Source organism: Rhinolophus ferrumequinum, chromosome 18 (genome assembly GCF_004115265.2).
Source record: "Rhinolophus ferrumequinum isolate MPI-CBG mRhiFer1 chromosome 18, mRhiFer1_v1.p, whole genome shotgun sequence".
Lineage (NCBI taxonomy): Eukaryota > Metazoa > Chordata > Mammalia > Chiroptera > Rhinolophidae > Rhinolophus > Rhinolophus ferrumequinum.
Genome location: NC_046301.1, coordinates 56675601 through 56695620, shown reverse-complemented (window position 1 = coordinate 56695620; position 20020 = coordinate 56675601). Strand labels below are relative to the sequence as shown.

Below are 20020 nucleotides of genomic sequence, written 5' to 3'. Positions count from 1 at the left end.
AGGGAGGGGATAGGAAATAATCAATTCTGCCCTAAAGGGAATCAACAGTGATACCGGTATGATAGCAAATGCCCCGTTGGTGGTGCTTTGTTGGGGTGGTACCAGAGGAACCTCTGAGGGGGTGGCCTTTGGACTTGACCCTGAAGGACATCAAGGGGCAGCCATGCAGCAATCCAGGCAGAGAAGAGCAGGACATGAGGCTGGAGTTAGCGGTAGGAGTGAAGTGATGGCGGAGAAAGGGGCCAGGCAGGAGGCCGGGCTTCTGTGGGACAAGGTAGGACTAACCCAGCCGGATCTGCATGGAATGGAATTGAAGGGTTTCTGGAATGCGAGACACTATGTGATAAAATTAGGACAGTCCCAGGCAAACCAGGAGGGCTGGACACCCTAGATGGCAGTTTGGGTTTTTCTTTCTTCCTTTCTCTTTTTTCTCTTTCCTTCTTCCTTCCTTTTTTCTTTCTTTCTTTCCTTCCTTCTTTTTCTTTCACAGCTTTATTGAGATATAATTCACGTATCATTACAAGTCGCCCACTGAGTGTACAATTCGATGGCTTTTGGCATATTCAGAGTTAAGTATCCGTCACCAGTCCATTCTAGAACATTTCCATTACCCCCAAGGTGTTTGGGTTTTCTCCTGAGGACATCGAGGACCAAAGGAGAGTTCTGAGCAGTGAAAGGAGGGGGCTCCTGCAACTAAGGAGGGAGCTAGGAAACTATGAAGAAGCCGGGACACCTTTGGCTTCTCGACCTGTCCCCTGGGGGTCTCTCTATAGGGTCTGACACCCTCCATTATACTCGGTGAGGGCGACCAGGCTTTTGCGCTCTTATGGTTGAATGGTGCCCTGCCTACCTCTTGAAAAAAAAGCATGTTGAAGTCCTAACCCCCAACACCTCAGAATTTGGATATAGGGTCGTTGTAGACATAGTACTGCAGTAGCATTGGTCCCTAATGCAATATGACTAGTGTCCATGTCTTATGACCGCCATGTGAAGATAACAGCACCAGGGGAATGTCATGTGATGACAGAGGCTGAGATTAGAATACTGTAGCTAAAAGCCAAGGAACACTAAGGTTTGCCAGCAACCATTAGAAGCTGGGAGAGGCATGGAAGGATCCACCCCCACCCCAGTTTTCAGAAGCACAGCCCTGCCAACACCTGGATTTCAGACTTCTGGTCTCCAGAACTGTGTGATAGTGTGTGTTGCTTTAAGCCACCCAGTTTGTTAAGGCAGCCCCAGAAACCTAATACATCCATGGCAGAGGAGGACATCACATTGGCATTGAGGACTTGAGGCCATGGAGAGGGTGTGAACACAGGTCCTGGATTGGGGAGGGCTGCCCAGGAGGAGGACCAAGATTTGCGCTCGGGCAGTGTGGCCCATTTATTCCGAGAAGGAACTTTAACTGGTTTCCAGAAAGACATCTTGGGGAGGGGATGGGGTGTCAGTGGGGTCCTCCCAGTGGCATCCTTTCCCAGGGCACTGAGGGAAAGCCATAGCTGCTCAGGGGCGGGGTGGGGCTTTCCTCCTTGCTTCCCTCCCCAGGAGTCAGCCTCTAGTCCCCAGGTGGGGCTGAGGGGACAGATTGGAGGAGACAGCTCAACTTGGTATTGAGTTGAGGAGGAGACTCGGTGGGGAGATAGGAGATCCCAGACCTTGCCTTGGGGCCTATGGGGGTCAGCCAGACCCAGGGACAGTGAGTAGGGGGAGGGATGGCCAGGAGACAGAGATGGCACTAGGCTGGCTAGTGGTGCCTCAGGGGTCTTCAGGTCCAGCTTCCCCTTCCCCTACCATCTGCAGATGGCAACTGCCTTCCAGTATGGTGAGACAGTCCTGTATTTCTTCCTGCTGGTGGGCTTGCAGACCCCACCAGAGCTGCTCTGTTGGCTTCTCCTCTCCCAATCGGGACCAGCCAGCCTCTGCTCCCCACTGTTGCTGCACGCCACCTGAGAGTTCTTGGGGGCCAGTGAGTCCTGCAGGATCAGCAAGGTCCCCTCCCAGGTCACCAGTACTCTATCCCCATGGCAACCCCAGCATTGCACAGCGAAAACAATTATCTGGATCATCTTTATGGGGCTTAAGCTTGGGTGGGAGCAGATGGGGTGTGAGCCGGGGATTTGGGGCTGGGTATCCACTCTCCCCACTTTTAAAAAGCCTTCTCTGGCACAGGTCTGGGCCAGAGGCCAGCAGAGAAGTGGACAGGGCCAGGGAGCAGGGACAAGAATGGACCGGGAAGAGAAGGTAGATGGGAGTTTAACCCCCTGTGTCAAGGTAAGCAGGCCCACCCCTACTCACCCCCAACTCCTCAAGAGCTGTGAATGACAAGACTGACTAGTTTGTAGGGCACCTAATTAGTGATTGAGTCTCCCGGGACCCCTGACCTAGATTGCTGGTAAAGGAGGTGCTGGTGGGAACGAGGGTCTGAGTGCCTACCCAGGCCCCAGGGCAGAGGTCAACGCTTTCAGATGGCCTGGGTGAGCTGGGGGGACGCTGGGGCTTGGGGGCAGCCTGTGGTATGTTTCCCTAGCTGCTGTCCCAGCCCCCAGGCTACCCTGCAGGCAGGCCCCAATCTAGGACTGCGGGACACCAGCGGCCTCTCCCTTGAGGTGGCACCACGTGAAGTGGCTCTGCTGGCTGAGCCCCGGGGGCAGGGGCTGGGAAGGAGACTTGTGTCTCATTCAGAGCAGCTCTGCAGAGCAGCACATCAGCGGGGACTATGGTGAGAGCCGAGGTGGAGGGGAGGGCAGGGTGGTAGTTGGTAAGGGGTCCCCCAACTGAGGGGCCAGCTGGACCAGGTGTGTCTGTCCCCCAGGCGGGCTCCCCGGACCAAGAGGGCTTCTTCAACCTGCTGAGCCATGTGCAGGGCGATCGGATGGAGGAGCAGCGCTGCTCACTGCAGGCAGGGCCAGGAACAACCTCCGAGAGCCGTGAGTGGGCAGTGGGGGAGTAGGGGAGGTGTGCTTTCTGGGGGTTGCGACGGGGCAGACTGTAGGGGTACAGGGCAAATGACCATCTGGGGGGCCTGTGGGCAAGAGTCTGTCTGAGAGAGTAAGCCAGCAACTGGGGACACAGATGCCTGTGGGTCTGGGGGTAAGGGTGTGGGGGAGAGAAGAGCATGCTTCCTGGAGAATGTGAGTGGGGGCAAGGGGTGGGCCGGGGCCTTCAGCTGGGCTGTGTTCCCTGGACTCTGTGTGTGTTCATCCCTACCTGCCACTACTCCACACAGAGAGTGGCCCTGCGCCGGAGATGGACAGTCTCATGGACATGCTGGCCAGCACCCAGGGCCGCCGCATGGATGACCAGCGTGTGACAGTCAGTGCCCTGCCTGGCTTCCAGCCTGTGGGTCCCAAGGTAGGTGATGTTCTGCTGGGGCTGAGGAGACACCAAGCAGGCTGAGCCCCCTAACCCTGCCTCCCACCCCCGGCCCGGAGTGAATGGCCCCCCCACCTCTGTCCTTCATGTGTCCCCTCGTGATGAATGCCTAGGAGAGCCACCCTGTGTCCCTGTCAATCACGAGGCCCTGGCCAATCTAATACCTGACTGCAGACAGGAGGATGAAGGCCCACACAGGGCCAAGAGGTGCCCAAGGTCAGGCAGGGGCCCTGTTAATGTCAGAGCCACGGCTGGAACTCATGGCTCCTGCCCCCATGTATGAGGGTTTCAGGGAGGCCAGAGAGAACAGAACACCCCTCCTGGGAAGATTCTCCCAGGGCGAAGGGCCCATGAGCTCATGCACAGGACACATGCATCCATACACTCGTGTGTATCTATGTCACATGTAGTCATGCAGAGATTGGGTTCTGATCAAACCCCAGTGTGATCCCCAGGACCCCCACCTCACACCCAAATACCACTCTAAGTGTCGAGTAACTAAGGTATGTAGAAGCTTGGAGATGGTGGGGGCAGATGGTGGGAGCTGGGACACTGGTTCCAAACTGCACCCTCCCTCCACTGTTTGTGTCACCTCCGGCCCGGAGGTGGAATTGACACAGGGCTTCCAGTGTAATTGTGCTCCTCCGCTCTCAGTTCCCTCCTGCCCTTGGTCCCTCCCTCTGGCTGACCTCTCTTCATCCACAGGATGGAATGCAGAAACGAGCCGGGACCCTCAGCCCCCAACCCCTCCTCACCCCTCAGGACCCGACTGCTCTCAGCTTCCGTCGGAACAGCAGCCCCCAACCCCAGACACAAGCCCCCTGAGGGCCTGAGCTGTCCTGGGCCCCACTCGGGCCCCCTGAAAGCAGACAATAAAAACACTTTCACGAGCAACAAAGAACTGACTGTGTGTTATTTTATGGATGGAGGGCCTGGGACTTGGAGGCTTCAGGAGCTTTGCTGGGCACTGCGAAGGAGTTTCTCCTCCCGCTGCTTCCGTATCCTCTCTTTAAATTCTTCTAGCTCTTGGCGCTGAGAGTGAGGAAGAGGTGGGATGGGAAGGAAGGAGGGGGGCACATACCTCAGGGCCTGGTCCTTTCCCCCACCACTCTGCCCCCTACTCCCCAGGCCACAGCTTCAGCGTTCAGTGTCTACACTGGAAGCCCTGTGCCAATTACAAGAAGGGCCCAAGTGGGATCAGCTTCATCCTTCAGGGAGAGGACAATAAGGAAACCATGTGCTCCTCCGCTCTCAGTTCCCTTCTTATGACCCAGGGTAACATTTTCATTTGAATCCATCAAGGCCAAAGGGACCCAGGCCCTTCCATCCCTCTGGTGGGAGGAGGAGTATGTCACTTACCTGGTCCTCCTTCTCAGGTGGCCACAGCTCCCTCTGTGGGGACAAAGTCATGGATGAGCCAAGAGCCTCCAGAGCCCCACACCCAAGGCAGTTCAGCTCATAGGAGGCAGACATTTGTTCCTAGCAGGTTAGTGCCCCATACCCTCCCCCACCCCCTGCAATGAACCCTTGAACACTCTCCCTGCACCCACCTTGCGCTGTATGACGGTGTCCTCAAACCACTCGGCCTGATTGGCAATCCAGAACATAGCCACAGGGAAGGTGAGGTAGAGTGTCATCTGGAAGGTGGGGAGATGGGAGAGCAGAGCCAGCGGTAATCACCTTCCTCCGAAGTGCTGAGGTTGCTCAGAGCCTGGAGGACCATCCTCTGGCAGAACCCAGAGGCATTTCTTCAGGGCCCCCCAAGCAGCCTGGGATTATGGGAGTCTAGACCCCATAATACAAGAGCCCTTATTTTTGAAAGCTGCCTCCAAGTAAGGGAGACTCCCTCTCAAAAAAAGACACACACTCCTGGCCCCAGGAGTACAGGAGCTCCTACCACAAGCATAGGCATCTCTTTGAGACTTCGTTACCCAGCTTCCCCAGGTCAGTTCCCAGGAGCACTCCAAACCCCTCATTCTTCAGAATCTACTCCCCTAGTCTAGGAGTCTCCCTATCGGATACACACACACACCCATCCTGAGCCCAAGAACTCCCCCAGAGTCTGGAGCCTTCCGTCTTAGAGCCCCCACCCCCGATCACCCCTTTTAGAGGCCCTTCCTCACACCAGCCTTCCCGGAGCCCCCCGAACCGGGCGTCCCCTTCTCTGGGTTTCCAACCCTGAAGGGCCTTCTCAAATCTCAGCATCTTTCTCCCCAGAGCGCCCTCTCTTGGAATCCCCTTTTTTTACAGCCTCCTTCTCAGATCCAGGAAAACGCCCCCGCCCACCCGCTCGAGTGCCCACTGACCCGAAACACCTCCAGCTTCACCCCCATTTCGCTTCTCCGAGGCTACAAAGCAGCTTCCGCCCAAAGCCACCCCCCTCCAGCAAAACAGCAGCAGCTCATTGGGAATTCGCGGGACCCACCACTGAAGCTGATTGGCCGACGAGCCCCGGATGACGTCATCTCCGGGCTCCTACTCTCTGCTTCTGGTCGCTAGCGACGTCTAAGTGAAAGTCAACAACTTGTGTAGCAGTCTCGGGATGGGGTCAGCCAATAGAAAGTGAAGCTGGAGGGGGAGGGCGGGGTTGGCCTGCAGAGCAAGACGTCATTCTAACGCGACTCCTTCCTGTCGCTGGAGAGCCAGCAAAATGGTGGTGATGGCTCGGCTCTCGCGGCCCGAGCGGCCGGACCCTGTGTTCGTGAGTTTGTTGCGGGGCAAGGGGTGGCCTGTGTGGGGACATAGGGGCTTGGATGCCGCAGGCGGTCAGGGCCTGGCCCCCCGGGGATCTAGGCCAAGGGCGGGAGGACCGTAATGGGCCAGAGGCCGTATGGTGATGTCCCGGTCAGGCTGGCCAGGAGTAAAGGTCTGGTGCCGGAGCCCGGGGGCCTGAGCAAAGAACTGCTGTCGAGGTTAAAGCTCTGGCGTCCCGGGCCAGGGGCGGAAATGGGAGCGGGAGAGGAGGGAAATTCGAATAACTGAATAATTGAGAGGCCTGGTGTCAGAAGTAAAAGCATGGTGACCAGGCCAGGGCTCTGGGTTTCTGTGGTAAAGGCTTGGTGTCTTGGGTGACAGCCTAGATCTGGTCCTCAGCGTCATAGTTTCTGGGATAAAGGCCTGGTGTCTGGCTAAGGAGAACCCTGGGGTCAGAAGTAAAGACCTGCTGATGTGAAGCTGGTCAGGCAATGGCCAGTGGAATCCTGAAGAGGCAACGACTTGGTGTCTGGAGTAGAGGCCCAGTATCTTCGCTAGGTTCTTGGTGTTGCCCTGCGAACTCAAAGGCAGTCTGGAGGCTTTAGGTAGAAATGACTAGTAAAGATTTATTCAAGGGTCTTAGAGTTTGCAAACTGGAAACATAGCGAGGCAGAAACCCAGAAGTGTTCTAAACAGGAAAGAAAAGTTGAATTCTTATGGTGAAAAGCACGTTCCTGAGAGTAATCAGTTCTGCATTCTTCACCTGGAGGGTCTCGGAGGGTTATCAGTCAGATGTCAGATGGTCTGGATGATGGACATCAGGTGGCCTGCATACTGCCTTCAGGGGGGTATTAAGGGGGTTTTCTGGAGGTCTGGTGTATATCCACGTATTGACACACAGTGAACTGATGTATATATCCAGGCAGTGACAGAAGACTGGAAAGTTCAAACGGTCAAGTTCCCATGATAGTTAAAACAAGAATATATGCATTGCCTTGTTTCTCAGTCTACTTGACTTTTTAGTAATTTAGCAGCTTGACTATAGTGACACTATTTTCTTTTTTTTCTTGTGTTGAGGATATTTTCTTTTTACCCATCGCCCCCTTTTGCAACCATCAGATGGTTGTCCATACTGATGGATCTTTTTCTGTTTTGTTTTGTTTTCGTAGATTCCACATATAAGTGAGATCATACGGTATTTGTCTTTTCCTGTCCGACTTATTTCACTTAGCATAATACCCTCTAGGTCCATTTGTGTTGTCACAAATGTCAAGATTTCATTCTTTTTCATTGATGAGTAATATTCCACTATATATCCCATTCTTTACCCATTCAACCATTGATGGACACCTGGGTTGCTTCCATATCTTGCTGTTGTAAGAAATGCTACAGTGAACATAGGGGTGCATTTATCTTTTTTGAATTAGTGTTTTTGTCTTCTTGTGATAAATACACACGTGGAATTGCTGGGTCATAGGTAGTTCTATTTTTAATTTTTGAGGAATATCCATACTGTTTTCTATAGTGGCTGCACCAATTTATAATCCCACCAAAGAGTGTTTGAGGGTTCTCTTTTCTCCATTTCCTCACTAGCACATGTTATTTGTTGATTTATTGATGACAGCCATTCTGACAGGAGTGAGGTGCTATCTCATTGTGGTTTTGATTTTAAATTCTCTGATGATTATTGACGTTGAGCATCTTTTCATATATCTGTTGGCCATCTGTATGTCCTCTTTGAAGAAATGTCTATTCAGGTCTTCTGCACATTTTTCACTTGGATCGTTTGTTTTTTTGGTGTTAAGTTGTATGAGTTCCTTATATATTTTGGATATTACCGGCTTATTGAACGTATCACTGGCGACTATATTCTCCTGTTCAGTAGGTTGTCTTTTCATTTTGTTGATCGTTCCCCTCACTGTGCAAAAACTTTTCAGTTTGATGTAGTCCCATTTGTTTATATTTTTTGTTGTTGTTGCCCTTGCTCAAGGAGATATATCCGAAAAATACTGCTAAGATGGATGTCAAAGGTTTTACTGCCTATGTTTTCTTCTAGGAGTTTTATGGTTTCATGTCTTACATTTAAGTCTTTAATCCATTTTGAGTTTATCCTTGCATAACGTGTAAGAAAATGATCCAGGGGGCCTGCCCGGTGGCGCAGGCGGTTGGAGCTCCGTGCTCCTAATGCCGAAAAGCTGCCGGTTCGATTCCCACATGGTTCAACCACAAGGTTGCCAGTTCGACTCCTCTACTCCTGCAAGGGATGGTGGGCTGCGCCCCTGCAATTAAGATTGAACACGGCTACTGGACCCGGAGCTGAACGGCACCCTCACAACTAAGATTGAAAGGACAACAACTTGACTTGGAAAAAGTCCTGGAAGTACACACTGTTCCCCAATAAAAGTCCTGTTCCCCTTCCCCAATAAAATCTTTAAAAAAAAAGTGATCCAGTTTCACTTTTTTGCATGTATTTGTCCAATATTCCCAGCACCACTTATTGAAGAGACTGTCTTTACTCAATTGTATATCCTTGCTTCATTTGTCATAGATTAATTGACCATATAAATGAGGATTTATTTCTGGGCTCTCTGCTTTATTCCTTTCATCCACATACATGCTTTTATGCCAGTACCATACTGTTTTGATTATTGTAGCTTTGTTTGAAATCAGGGAGCATGATATCTCCCACTTTGTTCTTTCTCAAGGTTTATGTGGATATTTGGGGTCTTTTGTAGTTCCACATAAATTTTAGGATTAGTTGTTCTAGTTTTGAGAAGAGTGCCATTGATATTTTAACAGGTAGTGCTTTGAATCTGTATATTGTTTTAGGTATAAGGACATTTTAACAATATTAATCCTTTCAATCCATGAGCATGGTATATCCTTTCTATTATTTGTATCGTCTTCAGTTTCTTTAGTATCTTTTCAGAGTACAGGTCTTTAATCTCTTTGGTTAAATTTATTCCAAGGTATTTTATTCTTTTTGATGAAGTTGTAAATAGGATTGTTTTATTAATTTCTCTTTCTGATCATTTGTTATTGGTGTATAGAAACACAGATTTCTGTATATTGATTTTGTACCATGCGATTTTTCTGAATTTATTAGTTCTAATAGTTCTTTGGTGGAGTCTTTAGGTTTTTTTGTTTTTTGTTTTAATAAATTTTATTGGGGAATATTGGGGAACAAGTGTATTTCTCCAGGGCCCATCAGCTCCAAGTTGTTGTCCTTCAATCTAGTTGTGGAGGGTGCAGCTCAGCTCTAAGTCCAGTTGCCGTTTTCAATCTTTAGTTGTAGGGGGCACAGCCTACCATCCCATGTGGGAATCGAACCGGCAACCCTGTTATTCAGAGCTGCGATCTAACCAACTGAGCTATCCGGCCGCCTAGGGTTTTTTATATATAGTATCATGTCATCTGAAAATAGTAACAGTTTTACTTTTTCCTTTCTAATTTGGATGCCTTTTATTTATTTCTCTTGTCTGATTACCGTGGCGAGGACTTCAATACTACGAATGGAAGTGATGAAAGCGGGCACCCTTGTCTTGTTCCTGACCTTAGAGGAAACACTTTGTTTTTCACTGTTGAGTGCAATATTAGCTGTGGGTTTGTCATGTTTGCCTTTATTATATTGAGGTATGCTCCTTCTATACCCACGTGTTGACAGTTTTTATCATAAAGAGATGTTGAATTTTGTCAGATGCTTTTTGTGCATCTATTGAGATGATCATATGATTTTTATCCTTCATTTTGTTAACGTGGTGTGTCACATTGATTGATTATGGACGTTGTACCATTCTTGCATCCCTGGGATAAATCACATTTGATCATGGTGTATAATCTTTTTAAAGTATTGTTGAATTTGGTTTGCTAATATTTTGTTGAGAATTTTTGCATCTATGTTTATCAAGGATATTGACTTGTGATTTTCTTTTGTTGTAATGTATTTGTGTGGTTTTGATATCAGGGTAATGTTGTAGAATAAGTTTGGAAGTATTCCTTCCTCTTCAATGTTTTGAAGTAGTTTAAGAAGGATAGGTATTAATTCTTCTTTAAGTGTTTGGTAGCATTCATCTGTAAAGCCATCTGGTTCCTGAACTTTATATGTTGGGAGTGTTTTGATTACTGCTTCAATTTCATTGCTAGTAATGGTCTGTTCAGATTTTCTCTCTTCCTGGATCAGTCTTGGAAGGTTATATGCTTCTAGAAATTTGTCCATTTCTTCTAGATTGTCGAATTTGTTGGCATTTGTTTGTAGTACTCTTGAATGATTCTTTGTATTTCTGTGGTGTTGTTTGTAACTTCTCTTTTATTTATGATTTTATTTGGACTCTCTCCCCCTTTTAGTTTAATTGCTCTTTTCTGCTATTTTTTTTTAAATCTCTGTTTCATTTATTTCTGTTCTTACCTTAATTATTTTCTTCTTTCTGTTTTCTTTGGGTTTTGTTCTTCTTTTTCTAGTTTCTTTAGGTGTAAAGATACATTGTTTATTTGAGATTTTTCTTGTTTCTTGAAGTAGGCCTGTATAGCTTTTAACTTTCTTCTTAGAACTGCTTTTGCTGCATCCCATAAATTTGGAAAAGTTGTGTTTTCATTTTCGTTTGTCTCAAGGTCGATTTTGATTTCCTGTTTGATTTCCTCTGATCCATTGGTTGTGTAGTAGCATGTTGTTTAGTCTCCACATATTGGAGTGCTTTCCAGTTTTCTTCCTGTAGTTGATTGATAGTTTCTTGCCATTGTGGTCGGAAAAGATGCTTGATATGATTTCAGTCTTTTTGAACTTACTGAGCCTTATTTTGTGACCTAATATGTGACCTATTTTATTTTTTCACTCTATTCCTCAGTGTCCAGGGCTAAAGCAGTGGTGTATGGTCCATATCTGTCCTTCTGAAATAAAGGTCTAGTTTTCAAGTTCTGGGGCACAGTTGAACTAGGCTCTGGCTAGTGGGAGCCTGAGGTGCCAAAGACGTGGTGTCTAGGAAAAGGCTTGTTGTGAGGAGGTGAGGCCTACTGTCCAGGGCAGAGGCCTGATGTTGGACCAGGAGCCTGAGGAGTCTGGTGATCTGGCCCAGAGAGTGGGTAGCTTGATTTGGAAGGCCAAAAGAAAATGTCTGGGTGACAGTCTTATGTCTGGCCTAGCACCCTATGACTGAGGAGTCTGGTGAGCTGGGTCAGGTTGCGGGCAGTAGAATTCTGAGGGCTACGTCTGGATTAGGGTCCTGGTATCTGGGCATCGGGTGACCTGGCTCTGAGGGTGGGCACTGGGATCTGGGAAGGGCCTGGAGTTCGGAGTGGAGTGATGCCCAGGCTCTGAGGGCAGGTCTCTCTCTGTCCTATGACGCGGCACCGGCAGGATGAAGAGGACCTCCCCTATGAGGAGGAAATCATGCGGAACCAGTTCTCAGTCAAATGCTGGCTCCGCTATATCGAGTTCAAACAGGGGGCCCCGAAGCCCAGGCTTAATCAGCTGTACGAGCGGGCGCTGAAGCTGCTGCCCTGCAGGTGAGAATGGCTCCAGCTGCCCTGCCCGCTCCAGCCCCCACCCCACCCTGTCCAGTCATAACGGAACTAGCCAGTAGGTCCTGGTGGTTGCTGTGTGTTGCATAGCTGAGTATATATCCTCTGAAGGCTCAGTACACCCTCCCTGATGTCCTTGCCTATTCCCTCATTGCTGAGACTTCTCGCCTCTCCCTAGGCCCCTTCCCTTAGCAGTTGCTCGTGGGGGTGGAGAGAAGGCTTCTGGGACTCCATAAAGCTGACCAATTCCTGTCTGCCTGCTCTCTGCATCCCCCAGCTACAAACTCTGGTACCGGTACCTGAAGGCACGCCGGGCACAGGTGAAGCATCGCTGTGTGACTGACCCTGCCTATGAAGATGTCAACAACTGCCACGAGAGGGCCTTTGTGTTCATGCACAAGGTTGAGGGGCAAGCTGGGACTGAGCATTAGTGGGGAGGTGGGGCTCAGAGTCTGTGGAGGTAGATGAAGCAGGCGGGTGGGAGTCACGCTACTTCTGTGCACTTGAGGTTGAGCTACATATACTAGTCACAGAGGGAAATGGTGCTGCATTCTTGCTGAGCCATAGGACATCTGGTGTCTCTGTGGCTGGGCCATGGTGCTGGCCGTTTAGAGACCCTGCCTCTCCTTGTGCCTCCAGATGCCACGTCTGTGGCTGGATTATTGCCAGTTCCTGATGGACCAGGGCCGCGTCACTCACACGCGTCGCACTTTCGACCGCGCCCTCCGGGCGCTGCCCATCACACAGCACTCTCGTATTTGGCCCCTGTACCTGCGCTTCCTGCGCTCACACCCACTGCCTGAGACAGCCGTGCGGGGCTACCGGCGCTTCCTTAAGGTAAGCCCCGGGGAGGGAAGCAGGGCCAGGCTCAGGCAGGTGGGCTAGTTCCCCAGGTCCAGCGTTCCCCAAACTGGCTCGCTGGGACACTAGCCCCATGCAGGATGTCACCTAACAGACAAGATATGGGGAAAAGTCTTTTTGAGACAGGCAGGTTTTTATTTGCCATTTATTTGTTTATTCTCCAAATAGTTGCTAGTGCCAGTTCCACATCAGGCATTGAGATACATGCTGGGACAGTGTGACTAAGACAGTCCCTGCCTGCAGGGAGCTTTCAGTCTGACTGGGTAGACAGATGCACATGAGTGAGGACGTCATAAACCAGAGTAAAACTACAACCCTAGGAGGGCAAGGAATGGGACACGAACAGGCAGGGCGGAGAGTCGGGTGCAAACGGCGGGGAGGGGGAGGTTGGGTGGTTTTCTCAACTTATAACGTCTGTCATACATTGTGAACCCTTAGTGTAGCACACTGTTCAGGTAGTGGGCTTGTGATGAAATCAGGGCCTGGCTCGTGAGGCTGAACCATTGGTTTCTAAGCCAGACCAGTCAGGGCTGAGATTGGAGCAGTGTGGCAGGTGTGGTGGCCGCACGGATGGGTGGCCTGCAGCCACCGAGCAGGGAGGGGGGCGCAGCAGTGTGGCCCCACTGACTGCTAGCACGGTGGGTTGGTGCCCAGCTGAGCCCCGAGAGTGCAGAGGAGTACATCGAGTACCTCAAGTCGAGCGACCGGCTGGATGAGGCTGCACAGCGCCTGGCCACCGTGGTGAATGATGAGCGCTTCGTGTCCAAGGCTGGCAAGTCCAACTACCAGGTGGGCGTGTGGGGAGGCGGGCCGGAGGGGAGGGGCCATCCCCAGGGACCGAGGCTCAGACCCCTTCCTGCGCCCTGCAGCTGTGGCACGAGCTCTGCGACCTCATCTCCCAGAACCCAGACAAGGTGCAGTCACTCAACGTGGACGCCATCATCCGCGGGGGCCTCACCCGCTTCACCGACCAGCTGGGCAAGCTCTGGTGCTCGCTGGCTGACTACTACATCCGCAGTGGCCATTTCGAGAAGGTACACGGGCTTCCTGAGCGCAGGGCACTGGGGGCACGCACGTGGCCACGTGGGAGCAGGGACGCCTGCATATGCCGGTGTGCAGGCACGTGCACACGTCCGCCTTCCGAAGGCCTGCTGGCCAGTGCACCGCCTTGGGGTTAGCTAGGCCTGCGTTCTCCACGGCTGTGTGGCCGGGGTGTCCGCATCTGAAATATTACGAGAGTGACAGTCTCTCCTGTGAGGAAGCAGGTGCCAAGCAGGTGCGTGACGTGAGGGCGACTCCCGAGATGTTAACCTAAAGGGAAAAGAGTCAATAAGCATTTGAGGTCCAGAAGAATAGCTGTTCGGGAAGCACTGATTTGGCAAAAACCCGAATAGTGTTCCGGTTAGGAGTTAAAGGCAAGGAGTGTTTATGAGAAAGGGAAGGGGAACAAGTACACGAATAGAAGGAACTCCTGTAGGTCCTGTCCTTGGCAGATAAGCTACGAGCGCTGCTAATTCTAAACAGTGTTTTTAGTTTTCAGTCCAATAGTCATAATAATCTGCTGCTTTGTCTTTGCAAACAGTGGCTTAGGATACACAGTTGCTTTAAGCCCAGTCCAAAGGTTATTTTGCCCAGTTTTAACATTCCAAAGGTTTGAGGAGTCAGATAGGTAAGGCAGTTCCTTTAGGATGGCAACTCCGACTCCATTTATGTCATTTTCTACAGTGTTACTGTCAGTGTCCATGTTATTTTGCTGCCAGTGGAGTGGCACGCTTGGGATGAGGGGTGTATATGGCTCTGAGAGGTCCCCAGGGGGACTGGCTTGGGCTTTGGGGACCCGGGGGAACGTGGGAGCAAGTGGAGCGGGGCTGAGTGGAAAGGGGGGTGGCGAAGGGCTGGGGAAGCGGGGGGCCTTGCAGGCTGACTGGGTCCAGCTGGCGGAGCCGCCAGCCAGACGAGGCATGGCCAGGTGTCCATTTTACAATGACCGTTTAGGCCTCCACTTCACGTAGAATGCACAGGCCAAGGCTGCTGGCAGGAGACAAACTGGCAGCCAGGTGGAGGCAGAGAAGCAAGACCAGCCAGGGGCAGGCTGGAGAGACGGGGCCCAAGCTGGGGGAGCAGGGAGAAGGGGGCGTAAGGGGTACTTTGTAGCAATGACTGAGCCCTCTGCGACCGAGCTGAGGTTAGGTCCCTGCAGCGTGGACATGGGTGTCAGGCATTGGACACGTCTCCCTCAAGCCCTGTGGTGACGCTCCGTGAGGGGCTGTCATTCTCAGTTCACTGGGGAGGGGCCGAGGTGCCCACATCCCTCTAGCAGGTCGGGGGCGCTCCAGTCCTGGCTGTGCTGTGTCTGCTCCCAGCCTGATGGAGCCACGCAGGCCCTGTGGGGTCTCCCGCCTCGGCACTGGTGCCATGGACGGTGCTGCTGCATTCCCTGTGTCCGTGTGGGCCCCACGTGCTGCCTCTTCCCTGGCAGCACTTCCTGGCAGTCCCTCCACCCCCACAGGCTCGGGACGTGTATGAGGAGGCCATCCGGACTGTGATGACCGTGCGGGACTTCACCCAGGTGTTCGACAGCTATGCCCAGTTCGAGGAGAGCATGATTGCAGCTAAGATGGAGACCTCCTCAGAGCTGGGGCGGGAGGAGGAGGGTGAGCTGCTGGGGAGAGTGGGCTGGGGGACTTCTGAGTGTCTGTGGGGGAGAGCCAGACGAGCATCTCCCGTCAGTCAGGCCAGCAGGGAGGGAGGCTGGGTGGACACTGGGGGAGTATCTTGGAGACCAGCCAGGACGGGGGTACATCTCGGGCTTGTGCTTGGGCTGGGTGGGGAGGGAGGGCTGGGTCCACAGTGGGGTGAGTCTGGAAGGCCCAGAGCACTCGGCTGAGGGCTGGTGGGTCAGTGGGCTGGGAGATGGGAGTGGCTGTGTACTGAGGTCCTCCCCCCACTGCCCTGGCCCTTCCCCGGGGTCCCAGACGACGTGGACCTGGAGCTGCGCCTGGCCCGCTTCGAGCAGCTCATTAGCCGGCGGCCCCTGCTCCTCAACAGCGTCCTCCTGCGCCAGAACCCGCACCACGTGCACGAGTGGCACAAGCGCGTGGCCCTGCACCAGGGCCGCCCCCGGGAGGTACGTGACTGCCCCACCCCCAGCCCCCTTCACTTACCTCGGCCCAGCCAGCACCTGACCCAGCTGCTCCCGCCCAGATCATCAACACGTACACGGAGGCCGTGCAGACGGTGGACCCCTTCAAGGCTACCGGCAAGCCCCACACGCTGTGGGTCGCGTTTGCCAAGTTCTATGAGGACAACGGGCAGCTGGATGATGTGAGTGCCTTTGTGTGTTCGTGTTGCGTTGTGTGCCTACAGAGGCGTCCTTGTTCAGAGGACCCGGGGCGGTGGCTGGGTGGGTCTTGCCTGACCTCTACCTGCCCTGACAGGCCCGCATCATCCTGGAGAAGGCCACCAAGGTGAGCTTCAAGCAGGTGGACGACCTGGCGAGCGTGTGGTGTGAGTGTGGCGAGCTAGAGCTCCGGCACGAGAATTACGACCAGGCCTTGCGGCTGCTGCGGGTAAGCACTGCTCGGGTTGTGGGCTGGGGCTGCGGGCGTGCAGCTAGCCTGGGGTTCCCCACCCGAGCTCCCCTGCTCTGCTGTCTCCCTGCAGAAGGCAACAGCGCTGCCTGCCCGCCGGGCCGAGTACTTCGATGGCTCGGAGCCCGTGCAGAACCGCGTGTACAAGTCACTGAAGGTGTGGTCCATGCTCGCCGACCTAGAGGAGAGCCTTGGTACCTTTCAGGTGAGCTGCCGGAACCCAGGGGTTGGGGGAGGGGCGGGGCCACGGTCGCAGCGCCCCAACCTGCCCCGCCCCGCAGTCCACCAAGGCCGTGTACGACCGCATCCTGGACCTGCGCATCGCCACGCCGCAGATCGTCATCAACTACGCCATGTTCCTGGAGGAGCACAAGTATTTCGAGGAGAGCTTCAAGGTGAGGCGGGCCCGTCAGGAAGTCCCAGGCAGCGGTGTTCCCCAGCAACTGCCTCGGGCACTGCATTGGTCTGCTGGGCGACTGGGCGGCTTGTACAACAAATCTATTTTCTCCCAGTTCTGGAGGCTGCAAGTCCGAGATCGGCAGGGGTGGTTCCTTCTGAGGCCTCTCCTTGGCTTGTAGAGTCGTCTTCTTGTGTCCTCACACGGTTATCTGTGTCTGCATGTTTCTGGTGTCTCTCCGTGTGTCCAGACTTCATCTTCTTATAAGGACACCATCACATTAGGTTAGGGTCCACCCTGACGACCTCCTGTTAACTTCGTTACTTCTGTGAATACCTTATCTCCAGATGCAGTCACATTCTAAGATGCTGGGGTTAGGACTTCAGTGTGAGTTTCGGGGGAAACAGTTCAGCCCATCCCAGGCACCGAGCCCTGCCTGTGTGTGTGTCTGGGGGAGGGGGAGGTTGTTGGCGTGGGTGTGTGCAGGCTGTGTCTGCCCTACTGCTCAGGCGACAGGTCGTAGGTATGTGGGGTGTTCTGTGTGAGCCTGTGTACGTGTGGATACTGTGCATATACCTGGATGGGAGGGGGTGCATGTGTGCCGCCCCTGCCTGCGTGATAAGCCCTGCCCTTTGGCCGGGGCTCCAGTGTCTGCAGAGCTGAGGATCCACGCCCCTCTTCACCGGTTATGTCACCTAGTGGTGGGACCTAGTGAGTCCCGGGCCGGCCCTGTCTTTAGAGTCCGATGGTCTATGGAGGGAGACAGACAGCACACAGACCCACCTGACTGTGCCACGATTGTAGGGAGAGGTGACTGGGGAGGGCCCACTCACTGAGCCGGCGGGGGCCACGGGCAGTGTCCTGGCAGACCGGGCGCCAGGTGATCTCGCCCTGCAGACTCACACGTTTCCCCCTCTCCGGGCAGGCATACGAGCGCGGCATCTCGCTGTTCAAGTGGCCCAATGTGTCCGACATCTGGAGCACCTACCTGACCAAATTCATCGCCCGCTATGGGGGCCGCAAGCTGGAGCGGGCACGGGACCTCTTTGAGCAGGCGCTGGATGGCTGCCCCCCTAAATATGCAAAGAGTGAGGGCAGGAGGCTCAGGGCAGGGTGGTGGGGCGGGGCGGGGTGTCATGGGGCAGGCTGCCGACCTCGGGCCCTCTTTTGTCCCGCCGAAGCCCTGTACCTGCTGTATGCACAGCTGGAGGAGGAGTGGGGCCTGGCCCGGCACGCCATGGCCGTGTACGAGCGGGCCACCCGGGCTGTGGAGCCTGCCCAGCAGTACGACATGTTCAACATCTACATCAAGCGGGCAGCTGAGGTCTACGGGGTCACCCACACCCGGGGCATCTACCAGAAGGCCATCGAGGTGCCCACCGCGGGGGGGCGGACGGGGTCCTGCAGGCTGAGCTGAGCATGCCTGCACCTGGGGGCTGCCAGCACGCATTCTGGACGCTCGGGGAGCAGCCTGGTTTGTGGGGCACCCCGAGGTGGCCTCCTCCCGCCTCACGCCCTTCCTGCCATGACCCCGCCGTCACCCAGGTGCTGTCTGACGAGCACGCCCGGGAGATGTGCCTGCGGTTTGCGGACATGGAGTGCAAGCTGGGGGAGATAGACCGTGCCCGGGCCATCTACAGCTTCTGCTCCCAGATCTGCGACCCCCGGGTAGGGGACGGGGCGCTGGGCTGGGGGGCGGGCGGGGAGGCTGCGCCGAGGGCCTGCGGTACAAACGCCTGCACCCCGCCCAGACGACCGGGGCCTTCTGGCAAACGTGGAAGGACTTCGAGGTCCGGCATGGCAACGAGGACACCATCCGCGAGATGCTGCGTATCCGCCGGAGCGTGCAGGCCACCTACAACACGCAGGTCAACTTCATGGCCTCGCAGATGCTCAAGGTGTCGGGCAGCGCCACGGGCACCGGTGAGCCAGGGGCCACCCCTCACCCGCCCGTCCCCCGGGGTGACACGGTCCCGGACTCGGGGCGGTGGGTCCTGCCTCAGCCTCGGCCCAGGCTTGATGTCCTGGGTCCGGGAGCATCAGGGTCCAACTCTGCCTCCCCTGTCTGAGGGCTGGGGCCTCGGGGACAGGAGGTGGCCCCCAGCAGCTGCTGTGGCTGTGGAGAGGGCCTGCCCACCGTGTCTGACCCCCACTCTCCCACCAGTGTCCGACCTCGCCCCCGGGCAGAGTGGCATGGACGACATGAAGCTGCTGGAGCAGCGGGCAGAGCAGCTGGCGGCCGAGGCCGAGCGTGACCAGCCTTCGAGGGCCCAGAACAAGATCTTGTTTGTGAGGTGAGGACTAGGCTAGGGGCTGGGAGCAAGCCAGCTCTTCCTCCGGACGGACCTTCCCCGGGAGGCTGCAGAGGCGGTGGGGCGCAGCTGAAGAGTGTGACCCCCCTGCCCCAGGAGCGACGCGTCCCGGGAGGAGCTGGCTGAGCTGGCGCAGCAGGCCAACCCAGAGGAGATCGAGCTGGGTGAGGACGAGGACGAGGATGAGATGGACCTGGAGCCCAATGGTGAGAGGCCGGCCAGCCTGGTGGGGGAGGGCAGGGGCAGGAGCCCCTTCTAGAGAGCTAGAGAGTGACCATGTCTCCCCCCCCACCCCCCCACAGAGGTGCGGCTGGAGCAGCAGAGCGTGCCGGCTGCCGTGTTCGGGAGCCTGAAGGAAGACTGACACCCCACCCCACCCCACCCCCACCTCCATCCCACCCTGCAATGAAACCTGTTTGTAGGATATGGTCTCAGCCTCCTTCCTACTCACCCCTCTTGCTGCCAGGTGCTTAAAGGGACTGCCAGCTCATTCTCGCTCTGGTCCTGGGCCCGGCACCCCACCCCCCACAGATTGGCTGGTGTGGGAGGTAGGTAGCCGGGCTCTGGGCCAAGGCACACACCCATCCTCACCCCACAGAGCCAGTTCTGGACTCGGAGACCAGTCTCTCTGCCGCCCGAGGCCTCCTTGATCCCTGAGCCTATGGGGCCTTGCCCACAACTGCCCGGGTGTCACCCTCTTGCTCTATCCGACCCTCCCCACCACCCTACTCAGCAGGTAGGGATTCCCAGCCTCCCCTCAGGAGAACTGGTCAGCGAGCTTGGGAGGCAGGCACTCCCCGGTCCCAGGACTTAGTTAGCAAAGGCGATTCTCTCTCGGACAGCGGCCAGGAGTCAGGCCTCGGCCGTGGGCCACATCAGGGTGTGGCCCTCAGTCCTAAGCTCTGGGAAGCCATTAGCAGGCTCGAAGCTATTAAGGGATTTAAGGATTCAGGGATATAATCCGATTTGTGCCCTGAATGGGCCATGCAGGCTGCTGTGGGGGGTTGGCTCCTGACAGGAGGCAGCTGGTCATGTGGGCAGGCCTGGGCGGTTGGCTTGGGCTGGGGGTGGTCATGGGGACAGAGAGAAGAGGGCTCCAGGAGGCGAACTGTGCAGCACTGGATGGCGTCGGGGAAGCCGGTCCCTCACCTGGCCTGCCAGAGCCGCAGGGGGGTGAGCTCGGCCTGGCTGGAGCTCACAGTGTAGGGCCTACATCTGAGCCGTCCAGTGCCCATGCCAGGAGGCAACTGGACCCTCAGATGTGGAGCTCAGAGGAGAGA

At 54.7% G+C, this 20020-nt stretch overlaps 3 protein-coding genes across 4 annotated transcripts; 2 read left to right on the top strand and 1 right to left on the bottom strand.

Moving 5' to 3' along the window:
* Positions 1 to 2450: 2450 nt before the first annotated feature.
* PCP2 (Purkinje cell protein 2) lies at positions 2451 to 4256 on the top strand. 2 transcript variants are annotated; one of them, XM_033134274.1, is made up of 4 exons: positions 2451 to 2474; positions 2813 to 2927; positions 3227 to 3351; positions 4078 to 4256. In XM_033134274.1, the coding sequence occupies exons 1-4, from the start codon at positions 2466 to 2468 to the stop codon at positions 4195 to 4197; spliced, it is 369 nt and encodes a 122-aa protein (XP_032990165.1). In that variant the 5' UTR covers positions 2451 to 2465; the 3' UTR covers positions 4198 to 4256. The 2 variants fall into 2 exon arrangements, with proteins under 2 accessions (XP_032990165.1, XP_032990167.1); XM_033134276.1 differs by lacking the exon at positions 2451 to 2474 and adding an exon at positions 2560 to 2719.
* Positions 4255 to 5808, bottom strand: LOC117037803 (protein PET100 homolog, mitochondrial). The gene is made up of 4 exons (XM_033134277.1): positions 5679 to 5808; positions 4923 to 5009; positions 4732 to 4764; positions 4255 to 4404 (listed from the first exon to the last, which is right to left on the bottom strand). Exons 1-4 carry the CDS (start codon positions 5703 to 5705, stop codon positions 4321 to 4323), a joined length of 231 nt encoding a protein of 76 aa, XP_032990168.1. The 5' UTR covers positions 5706 to 5808; the 3' UTR covers positions 4255 to 4320.
* Positions 5809 to 5954: 146 nt separating this feature from the next.
* XAB2 (XPA binding protein 2) lies at positions 5955 to 19136 on the top strand. Its single transcript, XM_033134271.1, has 19 exons — positions 5955 to 6073; positions 11417 to 11565; positions 11858 to 11981; positions 12220 to 12417; positions 13096 to 13230; positions 13311 to 13475; positions 14951 to 15095; positions 15417 to 15568; positions 15646 to 15765; positions 15879 to 16010; positions 16105 to 16236; positions 16313 to 16426; positions 17354 to 17516; positions 17610 to 17800; positions 17974 to 18096; positions 18180 to 18351; positions 18593 to 18722; positions 18837 to 18946; positions 19043 to 19136. The coding sequence occupies exons 1-19, from the start codon at positions 6023 to 6025 to the stop codon at positions 19102 to 19104; spliced, it is 2568 nt and encodes an 855-aa protein (XP_032990162.1). The 5' UTR covers positions 5955 to 6022; the 3' UTR covers positions 19105 to 19136.
* Positions 19137 to 20020: the final 884 nt, after the last annotated feature.